The sequence below is a fragment of the Globicephala melas genome, chromosome 10 (assembly GCF_963455315.2).
Source record: "Globicephala melas chromosome 10, mGloMel1.2, whole genome shotgun sequence".
In the NCBI taxonomy this organism is placed as follows: Eukaryota; Metazoa; Chordata; class Mammalia; order Artiodactyla; family Delphinidae; genus Globicephala; species Globicephala melas.
In genome coordinates, this window is record NC_083323.1 from 4,323,796 (window position 1) to 4,351,131 (window position 27,336).

The following is a 27,336-nucleotide window of genomic DNA, read 5'->3' on the forward strand; positions in this document are numbered from 1 at the left end:
CCGGATTGCACTTTATAAATGTGTCTTTTTTAAAAAAGCCAACTTAGTTTGCTTTTCAAAAAGTTTAATAAACACATTCAAGTAATCAGTTTCACAACCGAGTGGCAACTCAAGGTAAAAATTCTCATTAAATACCTGATACCATACCTTGTCCTAACTAAAGAAAAGTTGAGCAAACAGAATTGAAGGTAAAATTTTATTTCTGACCAGAGTAACATAAAAGGTTTGTTTTCCATGCTTCAAAAAGAAAAAAAACAAAAAACGTCTTAAGCAACTCTCTGGCTTGTCTCTCATTCCCTACACATCCCAACTTCATGCTTCACTTTCCCTAAACCCGTGGGGAGCTACAAGACAGGCAGCCTTGACACAGAAACCAAGCAGGGACAGCGCCAGGGCCACAGAGCAACTCCCTGGGCACGAGCACGCAGCTCAGCACGCTATCTGCCCTGACAACGTCTAAAGTGTTACAGACCCTTGGCAAGTTTTGCCTACTTCACTCTGTGCAAATCCTTTAATATGGGCTGTGGGGAGAGGATTTTGAGAAGAACAGAAAGGTTGGACCTTAACCCATAGAAAAAAGGCTTGGAAAGCTTGGAATTTAAAAGTTTAGAACTTGGTCTTGTGCTCCACTTACAAATTCTCAGTTATCCATTGCATGACACACTTGGACACTGACCTGTGCTTCTGAAAAGGCCCTCTGGCTCCTGGAGACTTCACTTCTTAGTAACAGTTAGACCTGCCATTCTTTAGAGACCAAGTACTAACTGAAATTACACAACTCCAAAGAAGCCTACAGGTCAAGTCATTCTTAAAACACACCGCTCTCACTGGCGGACTCAGGGCCTCCAGTTTCCATTCCTTCTTTACTATTTAACAATGTAACAAACACACTTCTAATTTTTTTTCTACACTAACGGATGTTTCCACAAGAATTATAAAATTTAAGTGTCTAGTGTCTAGTGTCTTATTTTCTCTTTGGCAACTACTGTTGCTTGGACAGTCTTTACTTTTCCCCCTTTTATTAGAGAAAAAAACCACCTGACAGAGGGCATATCAAATGGGAGTCGGGAATACCAGGTATGTCCCTGCCCATTGATTTGGTCCCTGAGGTAGTTGTGTATCAGTCCTCACAAAGGACACCTGCCGTGTATGCGTCACCTCCCAAGCAGTTCAACACAACGCCTAACTCCCTCACCCAGCCTCTGAGGGCCACACACCCGCATGGCTCTTTTGGGGTATTTGACGGTTCAGATCAAGAGGTCCTGTGTGGAGTTCTCTAACATTCCTCATCGTTTGGGATGGCACTGTGGTTACAGAAGGCTGGTTTTCAAGTTGCAGGTTTTATTGGTCTTAAAGATTTCAAGACCCTCCAGCATCATCTGTTTAAACAAAAAGAAAGGAATACCAAAACATTAAAGTTGACCTTAAAAAGGTATCTGCCGTGGGATTTTTATTTCAAAAACTGATTATGGTTTTTCTTATGTGCTAAAGACTTTGAAAATACCTCCATAATGGAAATAGTGGCCACTGTCTAAAAATGGCTTTCTGAGTTATAAATACCACCACAGGACAAAGTAAATGATAACATTAGATTTGCAAAGCTCTATGGAAGTCTCGACCCGAGAATGTGAGTGCTTCTCCCCTTCTCAGCGGACTGGAAGTGAGGGGCAATTTCAGCACACACAGGGCGGGAGCCTGTTGACTTGTAGACAAGAGTGAAGGTTCAGGGTATGTGCACAACGGGACTGCCTGCAGGTGGGAGCCTGCTGTGCTGCTCTGAGCCCTCCAGCCTGCACATATGGCCAGCAGCACTGAGAAGAGCCTTGGTCTCACCCACATGCAGAGCAGGACAAAGCTTTCTGTAAGAAAGACCAGAGGGCGCGCTCTACAGACAGACCTGCTTGGAGAGGAGGCTGCCGGTGTGGGTGCTGGCATCCAGGGGATCCCCGAGGAGCCCACAGACTGGCTTGCCCACTGCTCTGGAGCCAAGTCCACCAGGCCGTCCGCCCTGCTGCCCTATACACACACCACCAATTCAGAGGGCGGCCTGGGGCAGAAAAGCTACGCATATGCAGCAGCAGCCACGGCAAATCCACGGCAGACTGCGGCACAGTCACCCGGGCCCACCTTCTTCCTAAATGCCGGCAGGCAACTGAGGAGCCCCAGACATGGGGGAAACACGCAGCAGGAAGGAGACTAGAGGAAGAGAGTCTCTTGTCCTGGAGGGAACAACTCGAAGAACACTAGTTTTATTTTTTTTATTTAGTTACAGATGTCCCTAACTACTGGATTCACAATCCAAATATTTGCTAAAAGTCTGCAAAGAATTTTATCCAAAATACTATCAAAATGGAATTCTTCCTCTAAAGATATGTGCACTGTAGTTGTACAAAATGTAAGGGGGGTGGGCGCAGTGTCAGCCGCGGTTGGAACTCAGCCGGCCCCTCAAAAGGCTCGTCAACACACACCTCCACCACCGCCAGCCAGCAGGAGCCACCACCTCACCTGTCTCCTCCTCCCACCGGGCCCAACCCACTCTGCAGGCAGCCACTGAGAAAACTGCCATGTTTGCTTACTTGTTTAACGTTTATCATGAATTTTTACATCCATAACAAACTATTTCAACAGTCCACGTCCCTTGTGGTGTAGAAGGAAAATGCAGTATCACAGTACTGCTCAAACATATGCACTGCGGACCTAACTGAAACGTTCGGTAAGTAACTGGTAGCACGTTAAATGCTTCATAGCCCTCCGAAATTCTTGGTGGATTATTATATTGGTGTTTAAGAGTGTTTTACTGAGGTTTTCTCATCTAATAAAAAATAAACTCTGTTATCCGAAAATCCTCTATTCTAATGTTTTCAGGAACAGAGTAGTCAGATAACCAGGGAAGTCTCTGGTATCTCTAGAGATTTGAAAAGATACCGTAGTCCTAAAACAACAGATGCTGTGAGAAAAACTAAATCAGAAAACACGAGCTGTCAGAAATGAACAATAACACCCAAAATAAAAATTTAACACCCAAAATTAAAAAGAAAAGGGTGGAACATATTTTGAGAATCCTCCAGAAAGTTTTTGAAGAAAATTAAGACATTAGAGAAAACACAGTAGAAATCAGTCCAGGAGGTCCCAACTAATATGACTGAAGGAAGAGGGAACAGAGGAGCCCGATTATTCCAGAACTGAAGGGAAGAAAACACTGAGCAAGGTATATAAAAACCTTGCTCACCTATACACATCCTCATGAAGTTTCTAAATAGCAAGGAAAAAGAAGATCCTAAAAGCTTCCAGAAAAGAAAGAACAGGTCACCTACAAATCACAGAGACCTGGGTTGCAGCAAACCCTCTTCAACAGGAAACCTGGCCGCTTAAGACAGCGGAGTTCCAAGGGGGATTCATGAATGAAGAATCCCACGCTCCAACCAACAGTGATGAGCCGGTCCTCGGGGGGCTGGGGGCTGTAGGGGCTACCGGAGGAGGTTCTGGCAGCAGTGGGTGCGGTGGGCAGAAGGCAGACCTGGGCGGTAATCCAGGACAGCAAGGAAGGGGGCTCCAGGGTGACACGCCTGCAGGTGGTCAGGGGATGACTCGGAAAATGAGGGGCAGTATGACTGAGAGAATACGTACATTTAAAAACGTGAAATGTGATTTTTGGGGGACAATAAGGAGAAAAGAATCTAGAAACTCCCCCCAAAATAAAAGCAACACAAACACCACCAATACGCAACAACCAAAAATGGGAGCGTGATTAATGGAACGTTAGGGAAAGAAACACACTGGACCTTGATTCTAAGAACACGTCCCACAGCTGGCACAGCAGTCACGGCACTGGACCCATGAACACAACACGCAGCTGGCTGACCAGGAAAAATACTTGCTGTGTTTTTAAGCAACTATTGTTTTCCAACTTTTAGAACCGACCTATAGACAAACTGGAGGGCTTCTTTCCCCTCAGTCCGTGACCACGATGATCAACACTGACGATGTAAAAACTGGTGGGCTTTGGGAAGTGAGACGAGGAAGGGGAGGCGAGAAGGGTAGGGGCCGTTACAGCTGCATCATCATATCGAGAGGTCAGAAAACATAAGTGCACTATTTAAAGAAAGAAAGTACAGACTAGGGAAACCTGGAAGAAAGAGAGGGAGGGAATGCTGGATCCCCTTTCCTAGGGGTGACAGAGATTGTCTATTTAAATAAACAGTTCAACTAAATATTTAAATAGTTTAAATAAATCTCATTCAGTGATAGAGGTAACAAAAAACACATGATTAAAAGTGGTTTTCTCTGGAAACTAAGGACATAAATCAGGATAGTGGTCACCCTCGGGTGGCGAGGGAGTGACTAAAAAGTGATGGGGCCTGGGGCAGGCAGGGGCAGGCTCCTGACACCGTTTCGTTTCTTGAACTGGAGGTAACCAGGGAGTTTTCGCAATTGTGTATTCACTTTGTGAAAACTCACTGGGCTGCTTACAATTTGTGTACTTGGCGAGTTTTTCTTCAATAACATGCTAACTTAAATAAACAAATTGTTAAAGTAGGAACCTCTGGGCAGTTGGAATGATCTATGTATCATTCCTTCCACTAAGAGGCTGGGGTATTAAAGCAAAGCACTATGACTGAAACCACCTCCAAATAAGGCCAATCTGCAAAAAAGAAAAGACATTACAGGGCTTCCCTGGTGGCGAAGTGGTTAAGAATCCACCTGCCAACGCAGGGGACACGGGTTCAAGCCCTGGTCCAGGAAGATCCCACATGCCGCAGAACAGCTAAGCCCGTACGCCACAACTAATGAGCCTGCACTCTAGAGCCTGCGAGCCACAACTACTGAGCCCACGTGCCACAACTACTGAAGCCCGCACGCCTAGAGCCCGTGCTGTGCAACAAGAGAAGCCACCGCAATGAGAAGCCCGCACTCGCTGCAATGAGAGAAAGCCTGTGCGCAGCAACAAAGACCCAACGCAGCCATAAATAAATAAATAATTTTTTTAAAAAAAAGAAAAGACGTTATACCAGTATCTGATTGTCTGAGTTTCTTTGAAACTTCAATTCCATTTTCTTCTAACTTCCTCTTTGCACAGTCCTGGCATGCATTACCTGAAAGATGAAAACTTTCATTAAAAAACTTATCTAAGAATGGCTATCATCAAAAAGAACATAAACGACAAATGCTGGCAAGGATGTGGAGAAAAGGGAACCCTCCTGCACTGTTGGTGGGGATGTAAACTGGTGCAGCCACTGTGGAGAACAGTATGGAGGTTTCTCAAAAACTAAAAATAGAACTACCATATGATCCAGCAATCCCACTCCTGGGCATATATCCGAAAAAAACAAAAACTCTAATTGCAAAAGATACATGCACCCCGGTGTTCATAGCAGCATGATTTCAATTGCCAAGATATGGAAGAAAGTGCAAGTGTCCATCAACAGATGAATGGATAAGGAAGTTGTGGAATACATCTTGGAATACAGTGGAATTCTACTCCTCAGCCATAAAAAAAGAACAAAATGTTGCCATTTGCAGCAACATGGATGGACTTGAAGGACATTATGCTAAGTGAAATAAGTCAGACAAAGACTGCATGGTATCACTTACACGTGGAATCTAAAAAATATAATAAACTAGTAACAAAAAAGCAGACTCACTGATATAGAGGACAAACCACTGGTTACCAGTGGGGAGAGGGAAGGGGGGAGGAGCAATATAGGAGTAGAGGATTAAAAGGTAAAAACTATGAGGTGTAAAATAAGCTACAAGGGTATATTGTACAACACAGGGAAAATAGCCAGTATTTTATAATAACTATAAATGGAGTATAACCTTTAAAAATTGTGAATCACTATATCGTACACCTGTAAAATATAACATTGTACAGCGACTATACTTCAATTTAAAAAATTGTTTTAATTTAAAAAACACCTATCTGATTTTACTGAAGCACTGACCAACTAATCCCTACCATACGCTACAGACGTCTATCAAGTTAATGCTTTTTTCAAAAGAAATGGATGACTCTGGGAGTCAGAGAACGCAGCTAAAATAAATGTGTCCTTTCCCACGGAGATAAGGGAGAAACGGAAAGCTGAGCGCGCCTGTTTCACAATTCCTTAACTGAAGCCCGTGCGGCACTACCAAGTTTCTATCTGTGGCTCTGCTGAGAGGGGCAGGGAAACCGGGGCTGCAAGGCCTCCGGCTCCACTGACCAGAGCCCCTTCTAACCCAAGTGACTGACCAGCGTGGGGAAACCTGGCACTACGTTCACCCCAGGGTGGACGCCGGGAGCCTCTGAGCGCAGTCGTACCTGGTCAACTCATAAATGGGCAGAGTCGAGCCCTGCAAGATGAGTATGGACATTTCAACCACGTAGTAGATAGAAAATTTTACACCAACACTTAGAACCTTTGCAATTAAAATCTCTGAAGGGGATGGGTCAAATTATGCACCACCACGTGTAAAACAGAGAGCTAGCGGGAACCTGCGGTACAGCACGGGGAGCTCAGCTGGGTGCTCTGTGATGACCTAGGTCGGGGGGCGGGGGGGAGGGAGGGCCAAGAGGGAGGGGGTATGTGTATACATGGAGCTGTTTCACTTCATTATACAGCAGAAACTAACACAACACTGTAAAGGAATTATATCCGATTAAAAAAAAAAATTAACTACATCTTAGACCCAACAGTATGATACAAGTAGACTCCTGTTCTAATTCCCCCAGACTCTTGGTTCCAGGACAGGAAATTATTCCTGGCACCAGTGGATGGCCCACGTTTGACAGAGCTGCTTCCCAGTTCAAGGGACCGTCATGCAGGTGTTGCCATCTATCATCTCTGGCGGGGCTGTCCTGACGCAACACGGGCTAAGTATTCAATGTGAGAAACACATCTATGGTTTTATAAGTAAGAGCAGGAAAACACTGGGACCCGTAGGCAAAAATCAGGCTGGCAAAAGCCAAGATGTGCTTTACCGAACAACGTGGTGCTGTCCACTCGATCGGCATCTGGGGAAGAACGGAGAACAGTCAGCAGAGGCCACTCCACAGCGCTTCCTCCTCTCCACCCCCAGGGCCGACGTGAGGGCTGAACCCCGACGTGTGAAGCCCCCGAGCCGGCCCGGGCACGGGGAGCTGCCACCACGACTGCGGTTGCTGCTGACCCACCAGCCCCTCCCAGCAGGAGAAGCACCTCAAGAACACGCGTACAGACGTCCCTAAGGACACGGTCACACATTACAAGTCCAAACGGCCTTCAGCCCCCAGCAGCCTGTCAAGTCCACTCAGCTGCCAGGGTCTGGAAAAGGGGGCCTGGGTGGGGACAGGAGGCCCCGCCAGCGGCGGCAGGCGCGGGAGCCCCGGGCGAGGCCCCGTGGGTCAGGAGCGGCAGCGCCAGCGCGCAGGCCCGCGCAGGGACACCCTGAAGGCATGTTCCACTCTGCTGTCGGCCCAGGACCCCAGCCCCAGCTTCAAAATACCTGGGCACTAACTCTCTGAGCCTGTCTCATCAGCTCTGAAATCATCTACTTAGTAGCAGTGGATACTGTGACCAAAAGTGAAATAAGGTCAAGGATGTAAAATTCACAGCAGTGTGTAACACAGCAAGTGTCGGCTCCCTGCTCTTTCCCTTAGTAAAAAAAAAGCAGACTGCCACCCTAATGACACTTTTATTAATGTGAATGCAACTTAAGTCAGTCCATCTTGCTAATTATTAGCAATTCGGAAAAGGACTAGTGGGAAGAAGCTAGACTGCTAGACTATCTGTGCATTTGGTTCCCGTGATCTTCGCGTTATCTCTAGTCTTCAAGTTCATGGCCGGTCACATGCAGGCAGCTTTGTGGTTAACCCAATTCCACTGCGTGGGTGGCTATGTCTGGGTTTCCTATTACCGTGACATGACAGCCAATACAGACCTCTTGAAGTCTGCCGTCATCCGTGTTTTATGACACCAAACTCAAAGCCATGAACTGCCCTTATGGCAAGACGAGCAATTTAAGTGCTCACTTCTCTTGGTTGTTCCTGGCAGATGATCAATTCCCCAAAGGGCCAAGGAAAATTACTTAAAAGGTGTGTTGCACTCAGCAGAACAGGGAAAAGATGTTATTTAAAAAAGAAAAGTCTTCATGAAATCATTTTGTGCTGCCGTGTTTTAATTTTTAAAATGTAGTGACAGGATAAAGGTATGAGATATCTGCATTTTTCAGGCTGTCAGTATCACAGCTGATGAAGCCGGCTGGGCAGTTTTCTTTCTCGGTTACGGTAATCTGAAGCATGGCATGTCATCTGTGACGAGCAGATGCGTACAACTATATGCACAGCTTTGACGGTAACGTTCTATTTATACGCTACTACTGTCATACCAATAACCCTAATCTTCTATTTTTAAAGTACACAGAGACGTTAAGAAAAATAATAACTAGAAGACTGGTAAATCTAATGGCATGTAAAATTACCTCTCAATTTTATTTTATGGTATGTAATTTATATCTACAAAAAAGGGGGAAAAAATGGAAGAATCCTATCAGATTTGTATAGTGAACAGTGAAAAAAGAAATCCCATACCTGGACTTCGCTGTTTGCAGATCTGAGTGGCAAGGTCTTGCACATACCCCGGAAAATAGTCAAAGCAGTCCCCGTAGGACACGACTTTGATCCCACGCAGAAGCATGTCTGCCTGCTGCTTAAAGAAATGGTCTTCGCTCTCCTTGAGCACAACCATGTAGTGCTCCAAATCCGCCTTGTCCGGCACCGAATAAAGGAAGAGGGCCTGGAATATCTGATCACGGAGGGTCTCTCCGCAGCCCACAAACAGAAAGGATTTGGTGCGGTACAAGTTCTGAAGAACTTCCTGTGAAAGAACCAACGAGGAGATCGAGATGCTCATCTGAAAGTGAGTGAGACCTTACGACGTAAAGTAGATATTTGTGATTTTAAATCGTTGCTCCCTAACCGGCCTTTCCCAAGAGCCACAGAGGAGCAAAGTTAGAAAAGCAGCAAAAGGAAGGGAGCCCCTTCCTCTCCAAGCCAGGGCAAGCGGCCCAGGCCCCAAATCCACGTCCCCAAATCCGTGCAGATGCGCTACTGCCCACCCCTCCCCACCCACCATCTTGTCAGCGTAGTCACTCAATTCAAATCTTCTACAGTTATGTACAATTTTAAATGATTAAAACATAAAATAAGAGCATGAAATTTTCTTTCAGCTCCGAGCTGTGCATATGTAAGGCCCTGGAATTGACCTCTGTCCCAGTGAATCACAGGTGGGAACTCTGCGGAGAGGGGCCTGGCCTCGGAAGAATAGGGTTTTGGGGAGCGCGGGCAGGAGAACTGAGGAGGAGACCAGTGACAAGGACCCAAGGGGGTGGGCGTAGAGGGAAACAAAGATTATTAGCCGGGTCGCTCAGGCACGCAGAGAATCACCAGTTCCGACACCCAAACACCTCAGAGAGAGTTGCAGTAGCGGCAAGGTGAGGGCGTCACCCCTGTGCCCAGGGCGGAGGGCGAGGGAGGGAGGGCCTGACACTGCGCTCAACAGCGAATCAGTGAAGACCTGTGGTTTCTTAAGTGCCGTAATAAACGAGTTTATAAAAGCCAGCAGGCAGTTTCTCCACACTTCATTTTGTCCAGGATATCAAACAAGCCTCACAGAGAATGAAATTTTAAAACTAGGTTTTGAAAGCTAAAAGAGATTGCTAAATAGAGAAGGGGAAGGAGATGCCTGAATGAACAGAGAAAAAAGATGAGTAGAGAGGAGTGGCCAGAGAAGAGCGCTGCAGACCGTGCAGGGGCCTGTGAGTCATGCTGAGGCGACGTAACTGGAACCCTGAGTAAGAGGATCACGGAAAGTCCACTGAGCGTCTATTCAAGGTGCCAGGCCCTGTGCCGGGCCCTGGAGACAGCTGAGAGCAGCGGCGTGACCCGAGGGGCAGGAGGCCTGGAGGCCAGGAACCTGCTCAGACCACCGCCACTGCTGGCTAGCGGCCGCCACGCAGCCCCAGGGGTACGACCAGTGCCTAGTCAGGATGTGCGTACCATGACTTCCGGGTCTTGGGTAACGTCTTTGTATCCCGATAGGTCCAACACCATCCCGCAGGGATCTGTGTATAAGCCGTGAATGTGAAGAACTCCGTATTTGATGTGTCCTCTAGCCCACTGAAGGACCTAGCAAAGCGCAAGCCAGACAGAGGAAGAACACTGGTATTTAAAACAGGTGTAAGAGGAAAATACCCACAGTGACTCATGGCCTCTCAAACCTACCTGGGAAACAGGAAGAGATGCTTCAGTTTATATCTTTAAACCTAAGAGAAACTCAGGTGTTAAATGCTAGCTATTCCTGTCCTGCCATATCGAAAAGAACTTCTTCAGAGACCGACACTGTTATGTAGAAAATACCTTTAACATCTCAGATTATAGCACACTGTCAAGACTGATGAGCTTAGGGAGATGATGAAGGCTTTCACTTCTAAGTCACATGTTTTATTTTAATTACTGCTAGGTATACAATGTTTGTACACCCAGAAAAAATATACATATACAGAAAAAATAGTTTATCAAATAGCTCTAAACTGGCTTCATTTCAAGATACAGAAGATGCACATCATGTATATTCCTTTTATCTCCACGCCACGGGCTCTCACATCAGCGGGCCGGACTGACAACCCCAGACAAATGGAGTAACGCCCGCCCCTGCCCCCCACGAGCAGGTCTGAGCCAGCACTTCTGTTCCCTGCCACATGCAGCTTACTTCAGAGGCCCTCGGTACAGCAGGGAGCAGCCCCGCAGACGGCGCCACGCTGCTCCGACACGGGAGCAAGGTGTCCTGCCACGTGTCACGGGGGGCCCGCTTGAGGCGTCGCCCGGGGCCCCGTCACAATTCCTCGGCCAAGCGCCGGGAGACAGGCTGCCTAAGGGCAGCTCCCACACTTCTCCGGGTCCCGAGTAAGACAGCATCACAACGGGCCTCGATGTCCCTGCGTGTGGAGCGGGGCTGGGACCCCCTGCCCACCAGCAGTGAAGCAGGTACAGGCAGCGGCCGTAGCCGGCAGGGATCGTACAAATCCACAGGCACACGTGGCGCACAAGAAATACAAGCGATGCAATGAGACTGTGGTCAACCTTAGCAATAAAAGAAATAAAAGCGTAAAATGTGCACCTTTCCAACAGGAGAAATGTGTTTTGTTAGGTTTTTTAGTAACGCCTCGTGCTGGCAAGACATGGGAGACGGAGTCCCCCTCGCACAGCTGCAGGAGTGTAGACTGGAAATCTTTCTGGAGAACACGTGGGTGATTCACATCGTTTGTCTTTAAAACGGTCATACCCTTTGACCCTAACAAGTTCTCCAGAACTTATCAAAAGTGTAGGAATTTTCACTGTAGCATCATTTATAGTTGTGAAAATATGCTCACAATGATAACTATAATCTAGTCTCACAATGAAATTACGTTTAAAACCATGCTTTTAAAGACAGTCTGATAGGAAAATGCTCACAGTATAATGTTAAGGGGAAAATGTCAGCACAAAAGCTTGGTGTGCGCTGCAGCCCGGTGTGTTCATTAATAAATAAACAAGCCAATTAACCAAAATTCACAGCGACAGGACTGCAGGTGATCTTGCTTTCCTGAAGCACAGCCTTTACCACCCACATCTCCTACAATGACAGAGCCCTTGCGGGTGTGCAGGACACAAGCAGACCGGAAACCGGGGCAGGCAGACGAGGGGTCCTGAGGAGCTGGCGGCAGCGCCCTGTCCCAGGCCCTTCGTGTCTCGTTCCAGCGGGGAGAGGAGCCTCCGCGAGCTGACAGCACCCTTCCTATGGGGCCCTCTGCTGGGAGGTGACAGCCCGTGCCACACCACAGCAGCAGTGCAAACATGCCTGCGCCTCCGCCTCTACTCCCGCCTCCCGCCCGGCGGCCGGCCCGCACCTTGGTCTTGTCCTTCAGATCCAGAGACACCATGGGCTTGTTGTGCTGTTGCCCAAAGATCTCCAGCAGGTTGTCATAGTTGGTGGTCAGCACCATGGTGCCCCTCTCCATCAGGCTGAGGATGGACTGCAGCACCAGCGGGCTCTGGATGTGCTGCTCCAGGTTGTCGAACACCTCCAGCAGGCAGTCCTGGAAGAAGCTGGGCTTGGAGTCGCCCGTGCGCTACGGAGAGGTGGACCCGGAGTTACAAAACCGCCGGCTCTCAGCCACCACCGAGCACCTAGGCAGGCGACAGTACTCTAGGCACCAGGGATGCAGTCGTTTTTTAAAAAAGAGAAAATGGCTGACCTTGTAGAGTTTACTGAAACCCTGGGGGAGGGAGGCAGGTAACGTGCAAACACGTCAGCAGTGATACACGCTGCGGGGAAGCCCAGCAGAGAAGGGGGCTCGCTGCCGCGCGGCAGAGCACAGACGGGCCAGCGGTCCCGGGACGGCCTCCGAGCAGAGCGCCGGAGGGAGGGAGGCAGCTCTGGAGAGGGTGGTCCAAGCGGGGGAGGAGCCAGCACCAGGCACTGAGGTCAGAGCACAGGTGGGGCTGATGGCATGTGCCACAGGTGAGGCCAGACAGCTGACCTGGAACCAGATCACGCGGGGCCCTGAAGCCCACAGTGAAGACCGGGGCTCCCTCCCCCTCCACGGGAGCCACAGAGGCACTGGTCTCCTCCGCCTTGCTGCTCTGGGGAACTGGACGAAAGACAGCGTGTCATGCTGCTGAGAGACCGAGCAGGGTCAGGAGTGGGACTGGGCCCCCGGATGTAGCACCAGAGGTCACTGGTGGCCTTGACCAGAGCGGGCGGCTTCAGGGGAGCCCGGCCGGGCTGGGTTCCGAGGGGAGGTGAGCGGATACAACAGCCCCTGAAGAGCTGTGCTGTGAAGGGGATCAGAGAGATGGGGTGTGGCGCCAGGAGGATGCTTCACGCACTCCCAGCATGAGCGCCCCTCAGCCAACCTTGCCCCGGGGCCAGCAGGACGGCGGTAGAGCCTGACCCGTGCGTTCACATGAAACGCCTCTGCCGGCCCCTGCCCGCCCCCGGCACCACCGCCATCAGCCTCGGGAGCGTCCACCAGAGCCCCCCCACGTCCTCCCAGGTGGTCGCTCATCCCAGGGCTCAGTGCTCCCTCTTCCGAGACTCTCCTGTCCCTCCCCGCTCTGGAGACCCCGCGCTGTTCCCATCACGCGCTTCTGTGAGCCTTCCCCTCCTTCTGCCCTGAAGACCAGCTCCCCACGTCCCTGGCACCGCACACTCCGGACCAGGGCGGATGCGAGGGTGGCATCCGCTCGCTGCCGAGTCTCTCCAGCTGCGCTGTCACAGCTCACGCTGGGTTCACATCCACGCAGCTGATCCTTCCTATATCTAAATTCCTCCATCACCCTCCTCCAGCGATCCTGTCCCATCTCCGCCATCCACACCCCAAACCTTATCATGACCAGCAGCAGGACCCTTTCCAGAAGCCCTGGCCAGCCTCTCCTTCCACCTGCCCAACTCTTAGCACCGCGGCTCCCAGGGGACTTCACCCCGCTGGGACTCACGGCGCTGACCCACTGTCTCTCCCTCCCCCGCCAGCCTAACTTCTCCCATCACGCAGCCTAGATTCCATAATGTAACACTACAGTTACTCCTGAAATTCGCTTTCAACTTCCCCGCCCTTCCCTGGCTTTGCTGGAATCCTTGGGCAAAACCCCAACCCTGAGAAAACCAACTCTCCACTTCCTCTGCACCTGTTCCCAACCCGCTGAACACGAGGAAAACAACCATTCTGACTGCCTCACTTGAACTCTTTTTTCTATGGAAGTTCTCAAAAATACACAAAAGTAAAGAGGAGAATAAGATATGCTCCAAATATTCACCTCCTTGACTAAACAAGCATCCACCTGGCTGGCCTCTACTTGAACGAACGGCCTCATCCAAGGGGTCCTTCGCGGGTCCATCGACTCTGCCCCTCCCTCTCCTGACAGGGCTCAGCAACTTCCTTTAGAAAGGGCCCGGGAGCAAACTATTTCAGGCTTTGCAGGTCACAAGGTCTCTGCTGCCAATACTCAACTCAACTCTGCCCTGAAGCATGAAAGCAGCCGCCCTAGACACTGTGCAAAGGAACGCAGAGCTCCGTTTACAAAGCAAGCAGCACGAAGACCCTGCCCCATGGTGCTAGCTCCCCATTAACACAGCACCCGCACCTGGCCTCGCCACCCAGACTCTGCTAAAGCCACGTATGGCCACATGTACAACTCCGGCCAATGCCATGCAAACAGAGCGGCTTGCATGGCAGCCCCCGTAAGGGAGGACGCACGGCTCCTCTGTCTCCTTCCCACTAGCTGGCAGGCACACATCATTTACGGCAGGAGTCGGGGCAGCTAACCTTGAGCATGAGGTGTGGGCTGCACGGTGAAGACGGCAGAGCCATAAACGGGGGCCCGGGTTCCCCACACCGTCAAGCCCCTGTGCTCCGCTGGGGCTGCCTACCCAGATGTTTATGTGAGAAATGTAAACACAATCACAGTCAAGCCACGTACTTTTGGGTTTCTTTCTGCAGCAGCTGAAGTTCTGCGTACTAGTTCTCAGGCTTTCTTCTCGGTTAACCCTCAACATCTGCCCACCCCAACTCTCAGATGACGGCTATACTTCTTCAACAAACCTAAGGGAAAGAAAGCTGCCTCGGGCCTCGGCCACACGTCCAGCTCCCTATGTGCGTCCTGTCCCATGACGACCTGGCTGTGACCAGTGTGAGCTCAGCCCTTTCTGCACCCGCCCCACTGGCTCCAGGGCATCACTCAGTGAGTGTCCCCTGTATCACCAACCGCTCTTCCTCTGCTAGATCCTTTCCACCTGCAGACAAAGAAGCTCCGTCTTCTCCCATCTTACAATGTCTGGGAAGCCCCAGTCATGTGAAGGGACACAGCTGGCCTGCCTGGACCAAATGCAGACCTGTCTGCCCTGTCCCTTTGCTAAACGAGGGTGAGATCACCAGGCTGGTCCCCAGAGCAGCACGGCGACCTCCCTGAGACAAGCCCCCTATCCAGGCTCTGTTTAACAAGGACTGTTTTAGGAGCCCACACTGTGCTCGGCAGCCCCTCTGTTTAAAGGGACGATATTCTGATGAACTGAAAGATTTCTGGCTTGTCAGCCCAACTCGGTGGGAAACAGACACGATGCAGGCTTGGAGAAGGCTAAACGCTAGACTCATTCACCAACATGGCCCACAGCCAAGGTGTCCCCAGTGAGACCTGACGCACTCGTGTGAAAAGACTTACAGGGGACATCTTCCGGATCAGGTCATGGGCGACAACCAGCAGGTCCCCGTCCTTGGTCACCTTCCTGCGGAACTCGGCCACGTCCCCGGGGTGCAGCACCTCGAGCTGCTCCGCGGCCTCGATGATGGCCTCGATGCAGCTCCTCCACGAGCACAGGGCGGGGATCCCTGGGGCCGCGGCGGCACTGACTCCCGTCCCCATGACCAGAAGCAGCTCCTGGGGCTGTTTCCGGATGAGGCTTTTTAAAAACTTTCTACTTAAAAACAAGGGAGGGAAAGAATGAAAGCCAGTGTGGAAGTACTGCAACCAAGAAGAAAACAATGCAGTCTGGGAACATCCGAGAGGCGTCGGGTCAAACACAGCCCGTGCTGGACACAGACACACACGCCACGTCCCCCCAGTTATACTAACCGCAAGACGGAGCCTGTGTCTTTTTCTTTTTGTGTATTAATCTCACATGTTCTATCCTCATTCCTAAGGGACTTGGGACAGTCTTATTCATCTCGAGTCCCCCATAGTGTTGAGCACACGCTTAAGTGATACGTATTTGTGCACAAGAAATCTCAGCAATTTAAATTCCTTTAGAACTGCAGAGGGCTTGTAAATACAGACTATGGTGATAAAATGATCCCTGATTACAGGGACAGAAAAGAAAACTCCCGGCAAAATGCTGGTCCTCTGCAACCCACCCCCCGGCAAGCACCCCCTTCTCCTGCGTCACTTCACAGAAGTGTAACCCGCCCACTCCCAGTCAGAGGTTTCTTTCCTGTGAAACGTGGCACCCCCAGCCTTAGACGTGACCCTCTGGTCACCTGCTGCTCGGTATGGAGGCCAGGCGACCGTCGCCTCCTTGGGCAGAAAGAGAGCTGCCTCTGCGAACGTTCCTTACTTTGGAGCAGAGGGTAGTTACCTGGCCCCGGAGACGCCCTCCCCAGCTGGTGTTCTCACTTCGCTCACCCTCCCAGGTACCAGATAACATATAAGGAGACTTGTGATGGAAGCTTTACACCTGTTTGAGGGTGCAGTTGACTTCATTTACCTTGATCTTTGTTCACTTCTGTCTGTCGTCTTTTCCACGGAATCCATCTGTAAATCCTAAAGAGATTCAGAAGCAATCGGTCAGAAGCAACTTCCACTTCCCAGATGAACGTTCTCTTAATAGTACCCTGGAAGAGAGATGAGGTGGAATTAAAATCAAAGGTCTTGGAGCTTTCTTTAAATTAGAATAACTGAAAAGCATCGTATACAAGAACATACACCCAAAATGGTTCCTAAGCCCCCATTCCTAATTCTGTGACTTAACAGGCCAGGCAAAGTCTCAGACCCAGATTCTGCAAAGCCCGACACTGGAGGGAAAATGAAGGGAAACTAGTGTGAGGGAGCGCAGGTGGTGCAGCGGTTCAGCGCTGGGTGTTTTCACTGCCCCTTCATGACTCTGCTCCAGAACCGCTTCCAGGTGACACGAACACAAACGACTTATCACGGAAGGAAGGCAACGCAACGGCACGACAAAGTAAAGCCACACACGGGTTTCCAGGCCTGTCCGAGCTCTCGAGGGCACCGAGCAGTGCACTGAGAGGGACCAGGACACGCCCAGCAAGTCTTCCGAGGAGACGCCAGGCCCCCCTTGGCCGTGCTGAAATCCAGTCCAAGGGAATAACCGAAGTAAAAGGTCAATTCTTAGCTTACATAAAACGCGACTCTCGAATCAGCCAGGTCTCTATTGCCAGACTATCTCCATGTTCTATCGTTTTTCCAGAATCACACCCCCCCCAATTCTCTACCTAACATTTACTGCAAAGAAGGAAATATACAGAAAAAAAAAGATTCAAAAGCCCATAATCCTACTACCTACAAGCAATGACTGTTAGCATTTCTAGAGTCCCTCTAGACTTTTTCCTTTAAAATGTTTGCATCATTCGAGACCACAGGTCATAGCCTACTTTTCCATGCATTTTAATAGAAGCATTTCTCTTATGTTATTCAAAACTATTCCTAAATGTAAGTGTAACAGCAACACACATGAAATTCCATCTTGCTGATACGCTATCTTTACTTTACCTACCTCCCCAATGTAGCGCATTACCGTAACTCTGACAACCATCTCTGTGCACAAAGTTTTCGTCTATTTTGAAATTACTTATTTAGGAGAGATTTCTGACAAGCAGAATTGCTCAGTTACAGAACATGAACTCTGTAAAGTATCTCAGCACATTACCGCCAAACTGCTTTCCAGAAAAGTGGTCAGCGAACACCTAAGCGCCTGCTTTGCACAGCCTAACCAGCACTCATTGAAAACCACCTTTTCACATGTATAATCTTTTTTTTCCCCCTCAATTAGAATTAGGTCACCAAAAACAATTTTCCAGGGGAAGGAAACAAGGCTTGATCACTCTATGCGCATCTGTAGATTTTAAAGCTCAACAGGAGCCTAAGAACATCCCCTGGAAATGCACAGAGGACTCTGTGCAGGCGCCCGTGCACATCCCCCCCCACCCCCGCTCATGGGAGAGGGTCCAGAGCGCCCTTCAAACTCCCAAAGGTGTCTGTGACCTTCCCCCAAATGTTAAGAGACCAGTCTGCAGGCGAGGAAAGTGCGGCTCCCTGATGCCCGTCCCCTGCCCAAGGCTGGTGCCCGGCCCTAACTCCTTCCCACTGTGGAGTTACTATCTGAGTGATCAAAGGTCAGATTGTTCCATTTCTGTCTTTATCTACTAGATATTTCCTAAGGAAAGGAATAGATATTGAAGTTTTCCACTATATTATATAATCCCGAGAATAAGCAACCTTGGGCCCCGGCCAGGAGATGTCAATGACTGACCTAACTATTCATCGATCCGCAGTTTTAACAGCTTTGAGATAGGAAATCCTGCTAACTGACCGAGCTTTGAAAGCTTGAGAACCTCTCATAGGAAAGATGCTCTGGATTCAACCTCTGGAGTCACAGAGCTCAGGAGGCCGCAGACTTCCTTTCTCAACCTTCCACCGCATGACGGAACTCAGAGTCCTTCCTGTTCAAGCCTGTGTGAAAGGTTAATACAAGATGCTTACTGGCTGACTAATCCAACTGCCCCCCAATCCTGCTCCCCCAAATAATCTACATCACTTGAGAATAGTTACTCCTTCCCACCTGGAAAGGAGTCTTTTACCTCATCCTGCTCTACAAGACATTTTAGAATATTTTTTAAACAGTCACTGGTCAACCAATGGCTTAAGAATCACATGCCCCAAACTGTCACCATCGTGAAGAACTTTCAAAATCTCTCTCCAGTTCTTTGAATTATTGCTCAGCTGCTTTCGATGCTCCACATATGTACGAAGGTAGACACAAATGGAAAACGTACACATTGCATTTACACATCTGCAAAAAGGTACGAACAAATTAAACTTTTGTGGGCTGGACTTAACTCCAGAATTAAGTGATTTCAAAGTTTTCCAAAAGAACAAGTTACCGCTGCAAGCGCTGAGCATGTACATAACAGGCGATAGCTTGCGCTCCTGGTTGGTGGTTTGCCGGCTGGAGCGCTCAGCACTCACTCGCCTCCCGAGCGTGATGAGAGCCCGGCGCTGGCTCTGCAGCACTTCCCACAGAACCGCACACGCTCCAGACTCAATAGGCAGGTGAGCCTCTAAGCTTTAATACCGGTGGGCGTCTCTAAGGATCAAAGTAGCCAACACAGGAAGTACCCAATTACATTAAATCTCAACACAATAACGATGTAATGATGAACTGCACAGCTGCCCATATTTAGACGTTTACAGTTCATTATAACACTGCATGTTGAAAGACATTACCTCATTTCCTGTTCTTTCAGCAGCATAATTATCCGAGCCAAATCTCACAATGACTTAGAAAGTACCCCAACTCTCTCCTTGTTTTTAAACCAAGGGCCAAGCAGGAGATCTCCCTCCAAAGCACTCAGTGCCCGATCCTAGAAGTTCCCGTAGGCGGGCAAGCCTCTGGGGCTCTGCTTACATCCCTAACACCATTCCTCCAACCCAGTCAGGTTCCAGACAACAGGAACAAAAGCCTCAGAGACCTTTAGACACGGCACCTTTTGGCTTCCTTGGTGACCGTGTCGCCACCACACTTTGCAGGTCCAAAGCCAAGTCACCATGGTAACCCATTTTTTTTTCCAGGACCTATCAGCATTTTCTGAAAGCAAAATCAGGCCCCAACACAGATTTGTATCAGCAGCTCCTGTCCTTTTTATTTAAAGCCATGAATAAAAGTCTGAATAGGATATTTTCTGCTTAAAATCGGAGATCATGAGTATTTTATGAACTTCAGAGTAGCCAGAGACTGCCTTACTTATCCTTTGAATCCCTAGTGTCCAGCACTAAATAAATGTTCACCAAACTGAGTCTAATGCAAAACAGAATAAACTACAAACACCAAACTTGTTACTTACAGCTAGCAAAACAAAGTCCCGCTCCCCAGCTCCCTAACTCCACTGCACCAGACTGTCAGTGACCTCCCCGACCCGCTCCATCATGCCTCCTGGTCCCCCGGCCCTTGTGCAGTCAGTCCCACTCTCACTGGCTCTGGGCTGGGTCATGTGACTTCTTTGGCCAATGGGATGTCGGCAAACAAGCAAGCGAGCGTTTGATAAGCATGTTGACACTGGAGCCTGTCCTCTTGGAACTCAGCCTCCTAAAGCCCAGTCTAGCCTCCTGGACGGCCACCGATGGAGAGCACACCAGCTGACAACCCAGCACCGTCCACTCGACAGGCATGCGAGGCTACGAGGGACCGTTCAACGCCAGGCAAGCGGCCAGATGACCACAACTGCGTGAGCGACCCCAGCGAGGCCAGCCTGAGTCCTGCCGAACCAGGCCCAGGTGCTGATCTACAGAACTGGCCGTTCTTTGAAGGGCTCATCACCATTCTACACAGCCAGAAAGAGCAGAGGGATGGGAAAAAAGACAAAAGTATCAAGACCAAAAAAAAAAAAAAAAAAAAGCACAGATCAATGAGTGAAAAGGGTCCATAAAGTTTTGAGGGGGGAGGGAGAAAATATTTGTCAATAATAGTATTTTAGGGACTTCCCTGGTGGTCCAGTGGCTGAGACTCCGCGCTCCCAATGCAGGGGGCCCGGGTTCGATCCCTGGTTGGGGAACTAGATCCCACGTGCATTCCGCAACTAAGAGTGCATTCCGCAACTAAGAGTTCGCATGCCACAACAAAGATCCCGCATGCCTAAACTAAGACCCAGTGCAGCCAAATAAATATATTTTTAAAAAGAACAGTATTTTATTACAAGTAGCATAATAAAAAACTTAAAACGAATCACTTTCTATTATAAATTACACCTTCACTTACGTACAAACCCTGAATTAGAAGTTTCCAGTCTGTGGGATCCTCAAAGATATTCTTAAGAAAACTTAACTTCTTCCTGTAAATAATCACGTGGCTTTTGAGTGGTGTATAAGAGCATGGAGATGAGCGCTCCCAAGTGGTACAGCCCCTGATGACAATGAAGGAAGAGGGGCCTACAGCGGACATACGCTCAAAACATATTCCTCTTACACAGGGACATCGCAAATATTCATGAAAATTTCCAAATGCTCGCTTTTAACTCACTTGTACCCAATCCACAGTGATGGAATAAGATGCCCCCAGAATTTGTGGAAAAAGTCAGGTCACTGTGACTACAAATGACTTGATTAATGTACAGGCCTGGCAACACAGCTAGCTCTGGTATTACACTCTGCTACCGTTACAAAAGTAACCCACACTAAGAAATGATTTACAAATCTGCTACTCACAGGAGGCAGGAGGCCTGGAATATTAATACTAGGATTAAATGGAACCCCGGTAGCCAGTGTGGTTCCTAAGGACTGGAATGTCCTCAACTGAGGCCAAACCAGTCGCCCTGTGACTACACCCAGGCAGGTCTGCAGGCCTCCGCCACGAAGCAAGCTCTTCCCAGCTCCATCCGAGTATCGCAGGAGTGCCTGGGGCTACAGCTCACTGCCACTGACACACCTGGTCCTCAACATCCTCCTCCTCACCCTTTTCTCTAACTTGAGTCCCTCCAACTGCCTTTCTCACGGCAATCTGGTTCCCGGTGTTAACTGGGAGGGGGGGCCACAGAAGCAGAAATCATTCGGCAACAAGAGGAAGTTTTCAAGTACATTTGACAGACTTCTAACCACTAACGAATCATCTGGGGTCTGGTTGGTAGAGGTATTTCTGGCGAGTTTGGTTAGCCTAAGTAGGTTCATCTGAGCTGAAAACAAGGTACAAATGGACCTTGAATAATTAAGCTTCCAGAACTGCAAAGGAGAGGCTTGCCCTGAAACCACAACACCTGGGGCTCTGGTGGAGAAAATACAGAATCTGGAGACAGGAGACACCACCATATCCCCCAGCCCCGAGATCGCTCTGAACCTCAGTTTCCATATCTGTCAAATGGGAATGCCATCATCCACATCACTGATTGTCGCGAAGATTTTGAGTGAGTCAAATATCTGAAAGGCACTTAACCTTAAGATGTTTATCTATTACTATAAACCACCTCAGCAGCCAGCTGCTCTCTCTCAGCAACAGGAAGCTTTCGGCTCAACACTACTTCTCCACAATGACATACTCATTTAACCTGGATTCTGGTAAAACTTAACCCAGTCATTACTAGTAAGAGATGTTCAGGATGAATTGTTTTCTTCAAGTTACAGGAAATACAAAACCTTAATTTGAAAACATGCTACTTAACGAATCACTTTTTATTCAGTCAAAATAAACTGCAGGGGGAAAAAAGTCCTTATTTTGTAATGGTCAAAATGTGCTCATTTGCTTCTTGAAACCAGCGCCTCCAAACAGAGTTGCTTGGGCACATAAGCTCAAACTGAGAGAACAACAAAACCCGCCACTAATAAAAAATTTAAAGGCCACAGTTTAGTTCAAAAAGCAACATTAATTACTGACACTTTCTACGCCCCTATTAGATTCAAGGGCAAACACTAAGCACCTTACATGCGTTCTCACGTAAAGCTCTCAACAACCCTGTGACGTGGCTCTTATTACCTCTCACCTGGCCAACGCTGACATTAAACCCTTTTAAGAGGCCAGCCACCATGCTAAATGGAGCCTTGAAGGTTTTCTCCAATCATCAGTGCAGCTCAGGAGGGCAAGCAAACATACCTGACATTTTACCAGGAACACTGCCAACATCTGAAGTGGTCACTGCTTAACAGCCTGTTCATCAGATGTGACATGCTGCACAGCTCAAATAGACACGTTACTTAACAATAAGCCAATAATGGCTTATTAAAATGTATCAATGCAGAGGCCAAATGCTGAAGCACCAGCATTTATCCATCCCAAGAGGAATAAGAGATGTTCTAGAAAGTAAACCTCCAGTGAAATCTAAAATTATAGAATTTTAGAGCTGGAGGGATCTTAAAGGTTCCGCGATGTCAAATACTCTAAATAACAGATGTGAAAATTGAGACTGAGAGGCAGTGACTTGGTCAAGGTCCCCTAGGGAGTCCGGGGACAAGCTATAAACTCATTCCTGGCTTAAGTCCCATAATCTTGCCACTATCCCGGGCACCAGCTGGTCCACTGTGACCCCAAAACTTCATGTAAGGTACCCATTTGTACCTCTTTTTACGACCATATCTTTATAAATACCAAGCCACACAGTCTGGCTGATCTGCAGGTTCACCTGCTCCCTCGCTCCATTCATTTTCCAGAAATGCTAAGAGAAACAGCCAGCACTAGGAGATGCTAGAGGGAGCAAGAAGCCTCGGGCAGACAACGAGCTCAGAGGAGCTTTCTGCTCGCTCCGGGCTGGCAGCTCACCACGCAGCTGTCCGGTTAACTTTAGCAAGCAAATATAAGATAAGGAACAGACAAGGAGGGCTCAGCTGGGAAACAAAGCCACCACTGGAGAGGACTTCAGTCTCCTGGGAAAGAGACCTTGAGGCTCTTTGAGGGAGGAAGTAGGATCCAGCAGAAAGAGTCCAGGCTTAGAAGTTAACCGAGTATCAGCTGTACTACTTAATATGGGGTCGAGTTATTCCGTCTCTCTGAGCTGTGTTTCCTTCATCTGTAAAAAAGGAATAATATCTTACACCTCAGGGTTGCTGCAAACACTAAAAGGGGTAACACTTAAAACAGCAGAGCCCACAACAGTGCGATCCCCACTACACCAAGTGCACGCGATGGGTATCCTTCCTGGATTTAATCAATTGAAATTAAATAAAATTTAAAACTCAGTTCCTCGGTCACACTAGTCACGTTTTAAATGCTTGACAGCCACACGTGCCGAGTGAACTGGACAGCACAGATCCAGGGCGTTTTCATCATCACAGAAAGTTCTACTGTACAGCGTCATCGTGCCTGGCGAGTCTCCCTGCCCCTCACCCAAGTCCAGACCTCAGCAAACAAAAGTCCTGTGGATTTATTCTCGATCGATCTCTAATCCATACCCTCCGCCATGCCTTGCAGTCCTCACAACTTGTCTGGACTGACAGCCACCCTGCTTCCGGTTTCAGCCCCTCTGGTCCCACCCTGTCTCCAAAGTGACGTTTCTGACACAACACATCTGAACTCGTCTCTCCTTCAAGGGCTTTCCAGTTCCTTCAGGACCCCCAAGCCCAGCTTCCAAACACTCCATGATCTGGTTCCACTTCTGAGCCCCAGCCTCTCCTCTCCCTGCCCACTGTGCCACATGTGCCCCTCCGGGGTGGATGCTGGGCTCACTCTGACACACAGTCACCCTGATGAAGCCCTAGGTGACCTATGGGCAAAAGACCAAAACCTCCCCTAAAAGGACTAACAAGTTCCCAGCATCAGTCCCCAGGCAGAAAACGGTGGGCTGAGACAAGAAAGAGCTGGAAAGGTCTTTGGGGCCTAGACTTTAAGAAGCTTAGCCGTGCTTGAGGTCCTCGCTGGTACCACCTGGTCCAGGTCACCTCCACCTCTCCTGTGGTCTTGCTTCCTCCAAACAATTCTCCCACATCAGACCCAGCAATTGTTCAAAATCACAAAATCCCTCTTCACTCCCCTCCTCAAACCCCTCGATGGCCCCCCACTCCCTTCAAATACCAAATCCTCCACCAGGCTTCAGGAGCTCCTCTTGCTTTGGTCCTGACTACCCTGGCCCAGCCCGTTCTTGCCACTCCACGCCTGAAACCCCGCCCTCTGCCAGGCTTCCCAGTTTCCCCCATTCTGGTCTCCTCTATCCAGAACACCTCCCTCACTCCTCTCCACTGACAACGCCCCCCTTTCTTCAGCTTGGAGCTGGACCATCACTCACGCAGGGGGATGGGAGAAGCAGTAATTCAAGAAAGGGCCAAGGGCACGGTGGGCCTCAGGGAACAAAGCTGGATTCTTCCCACTTAGGATTCCCTCTAATAACCCCTGAGGACCTTGCTCATTAAGGAGGTATTACATCTCCAGCCACGCCCCCAGGATGAATCTATGCTCCAGCCCACTTCTTGGTTTCCAAAATCTCATGTGCTTTGTGGCTGCCTCTCTACCTTTTCACATACTGTCCCTTTGCCTGGAGTGACCCTGGCAAACTTTTTTTTTTTTTTTTTTTTTTGCAGTAGGCAGGCCTCTCACTGTCGTGGCCTCTCCTGTTGCGGAGCACAGGCTCCGGACGCGCAGGCTCAGCGGCCATGGCTCACGGGCCCAGCCGCTCCACGGCATGTGGGATCCTCCCGGACCGGGGCACGAACCCGCGTCTCCTGCATCGGCAGGCGGACTCTCAGCCACTGCGCCACCAGGGAAGCCCCTGGCAAACTTCTTTATTTCAACCTTCAAGAATCAGCTCACCTATTACCTGTCACTTTTCCTCCCCTCCAAGAAGCTCTCCATAACACCCCTTCCTGAGAATCTGACCCTCACCCCAGCTAAGTTCAAGGCCATATAAAAACTACCTAGGTGCTTAACTATCCCCCTCCATTGTGGCCCTGAGAGCAGGGACTGTGTCATCTCTGGCTCCAGTGCCAATTCCTGTAAACTTAGTCTTTTGGGTCTAGACTTTAAGAAGCTTAGCCGTGCTTGAAGAAGCCACGGTCCTCACTGCCACCACCCGGGGTCGAGGTCACCTCCACCTCTCATGTGGTCTTGCTTCCTCCAAACAATTCTCTCCCACCACAGCCATTTAAAGAAAAAAAAAAAAGTTAGCTCCATGAATGACAAAATTAGGAGACAAGCTCAAAGCGTCCTGATCCGCCCCAAGGCTCTCACCTACTTAGCTGGGCCACCCTGCACCACATCGGATCTGTTTTCTAGGCGCTTCTGTGGAGCCATGAGTCTCACCGCAGAGCATGAAAATTAAACCCAGTCCTGCTCTGGCCTCAATGCAACAGTAAACACGACGCCACGGCCTGCGCTGAGATCACACCCCCTACCTGGTTACAAAGGGTCATCAGGTGACTCTACTTCTTTTATATTATCAAGAATTCACCAGCCCCCAGGAGCACTTTCACGGACACCGCATTGGTCCACGGACCTCAGGTTTGAGAAACCCAGCCTCGAGACCAGCAAGGAGAGGGAGGCAAACGGCAACTGAACCTCGGGGCCGGTGGCAGAGGGCAGGGCAGACGCCGAGGGTGGGGACGGCGGCCCAGGGAGCCGGGGGAGGAGCTAGGGAGAGATGGCGCGGAAGGCCTCAGGGAACCCGGGGATGGGAACGTCAGGGACGGTCTCGGGGGTCCTGAGGGAATCTTGGGGGGTTTCTGGAACCGAGGATCCTAAGGGGTCCCGGGGCCCTGAAACGGCGGGAGGGCCTCAGGTGGTCTCGGGGTTTAGGGGAAATCCTGAAGGGTCTGGGGGCTCGAGAGTCCTGAAGGTGTAGGTGCCAGAGGTGGCCGGGGACTCCGACAGGGTCTCGGGGGCCGGGGCGGATCCCGAGGGGTCCTGGGGGCTGGGGCTCCCGAGGGCGGGTGAGACGGGGGTCTTGGGAACCGAGCTTCTGGGGTCCTTGAGGCGGCCGTGGATCCCGAGAGAGGCCGGGGGTCTTGAGGGGCTCTCCATCCGGCACCCCCGGGCCTCCCCAACCAGCCAGCTCACCCGCGGCGCCGCCGAGACGCTGGTCGGAGCTCGCGCTCCCGCCGCCTCCTCCCGCTCAGCGGTCCAAGTCTCCGGGGGCTCCGGGAGGCCGCGCACCCCTCGCGCTGGGCGAGGCCGGGCGGAAGTCAGTCTGCGGGTGGGGGAACGGCGCGCGCACCCGGAGCCGGAGCCGGAGCCGGAGCAGATGACGCGCAGCCCCCAGCCGCGACTCCCACGGAGGCCGGCCGCGGCGTTTCGGCAAAACCTTGCCCCGTGCGCCCGCCCCCGCCGCGCGAAGGTTCCGCCCCAAAACCAACGGCTCCCTAGCCGCCGGCCCCGCCCTCCGCGGAGGCCCCGCCCCCATCTCCGGCGCAGGCGCGGTTGAGTGCGCGGAGGGCTCTCTCTGGGCCAAGCCTTCGTCCGCGCTCCGCCTGCAGCTGCTCACCGCGCGTTCTCAGCTTCCTCATCTGCAAAATGGGCGCGGGCGCACTTTGCAGGGATATAGAGACCATTAAGTGCAATCGGAGGCGCCTCTCTGCAGCCAGGCCCTGCATCACACTCATGCACAGCTTCTATTCTCCAACCCGAGTTGGGTCCAGACCCGGGCCAATGTCGGGTCTCCAAACACGCCCTGCTTGCCAAAGACCCTGCGGACCTAAAATCGCCAGTCCCCTCCCCCAGCCCCGCGTTCTTTTCTTTCAGAATTCTACCAGAAATTACGTATACTTGTTGTCTCTCCCCAGCTGCCCGGGAAAGCCGGGACTTTGTCCGCCGTGTCCATCCCTGGGTACCCAGAAGCTAAAAGGGGGCTGGGCACACGATCGGTGCCCAAATGTGAATGAGTGAGTGTCCACCCGTGCTCTTCCCTCATCAAGAAATACTCTCACCCGGAAGCTGAGAATGGGACCAGCTTGGGCTCGGATCCCGTGAGTCCCAGTGACCACACGCCCGTCCGTGTCCCAGGTTCCGCGTCTGTAAAACCTGTGACGCTAGTGCGCGCCTCCTGGGGTGGTTGAGAGAACCAAATGAGATCGCGCATAGATGGGCTCGGCACAGCGTTACGCAGCTGGTTTAGTGTCCCCTAGTGATCTTATTATTCTGGTGGCCCCCTCCTCCC

At 50.3% G+C, this 27,336-nt stretch overlaps 1 protein-coding gene across 5 annotated transcripts; it reads right to left on the reverse strand.

The window, feature by feature from the left end:
- Positions 1-182: 182 nt before the first annotated feature.
- Positions 183-27,228, reverse strand: FAM118A (family with sequence similarity 118 member A). 5 transcript variants are annotated; one of them, XM_060305775.1, is made up of 9 exons: positions 27,107-27,228; positions 16,251-16,377; positions 15,212-15,467; positions 11,902-12,123; positions 10,013-10,141; positions 8,546-8,831; positions 6,959-6,991; positions 5,010-5,093; positions 183-1,379 (listed from the first exon to the last, which is right to left on the reverse strand). In XM_060305775.1, the coding sequence occupies exons 2-9, from the start codon at positions 16,295-16,297 to the stop codon at positions 1,360-1,362; spliced, it is 1,077 nt and encodes a 358-aa protein (XP_060161758.1). In that variant the 5' UTR covers positions 16,298-16,377; positions 27,107-27,228; the 3' UTR covers positions 183-1,359. The 5 variants fall into 5 exon arrangements, with proteins under 5 accessions (XP_060161758.1, XP_030711524.1, XP_030711523.1 ...); XM_030855664.2 differs by lacking the exon at positions 27,107-27,228 and adding an exon at positions 26,241-26,524 and having other exon boundaries at positions 15,212-15,464; XM_030855663.2 differs by lacking the exon at positions 27,107-27,228 and adding an exon at positions 26,241-26,524.
- Between the last annotated feature and the right edge of the window lie 108 nt (positions 27,229-27,336).

Coding starts and splice junctions, on each gene's coding strand:
- FAM118A (XM_060305775.1), bottom strand. CDS start 16,297: ATGGATTCCGTGGAAAAGACGACAGACAGAAGTGAACAAAGATCAAG. Junction 12,124..15,211: donor TGATCCGGAAGATGTCCCCT/GTAAGTCTTTTC, acceptor ACCTCTCCGTAG/CGCACGGGCGACTCCAAGCC. Junction 8,832..10,012: donor CCCAAGACCCGGAAGTCATG/GTACGCACATCC, acceptor GTTCTTTCACAG/GAAGTTCTTCAGAACTTGTA.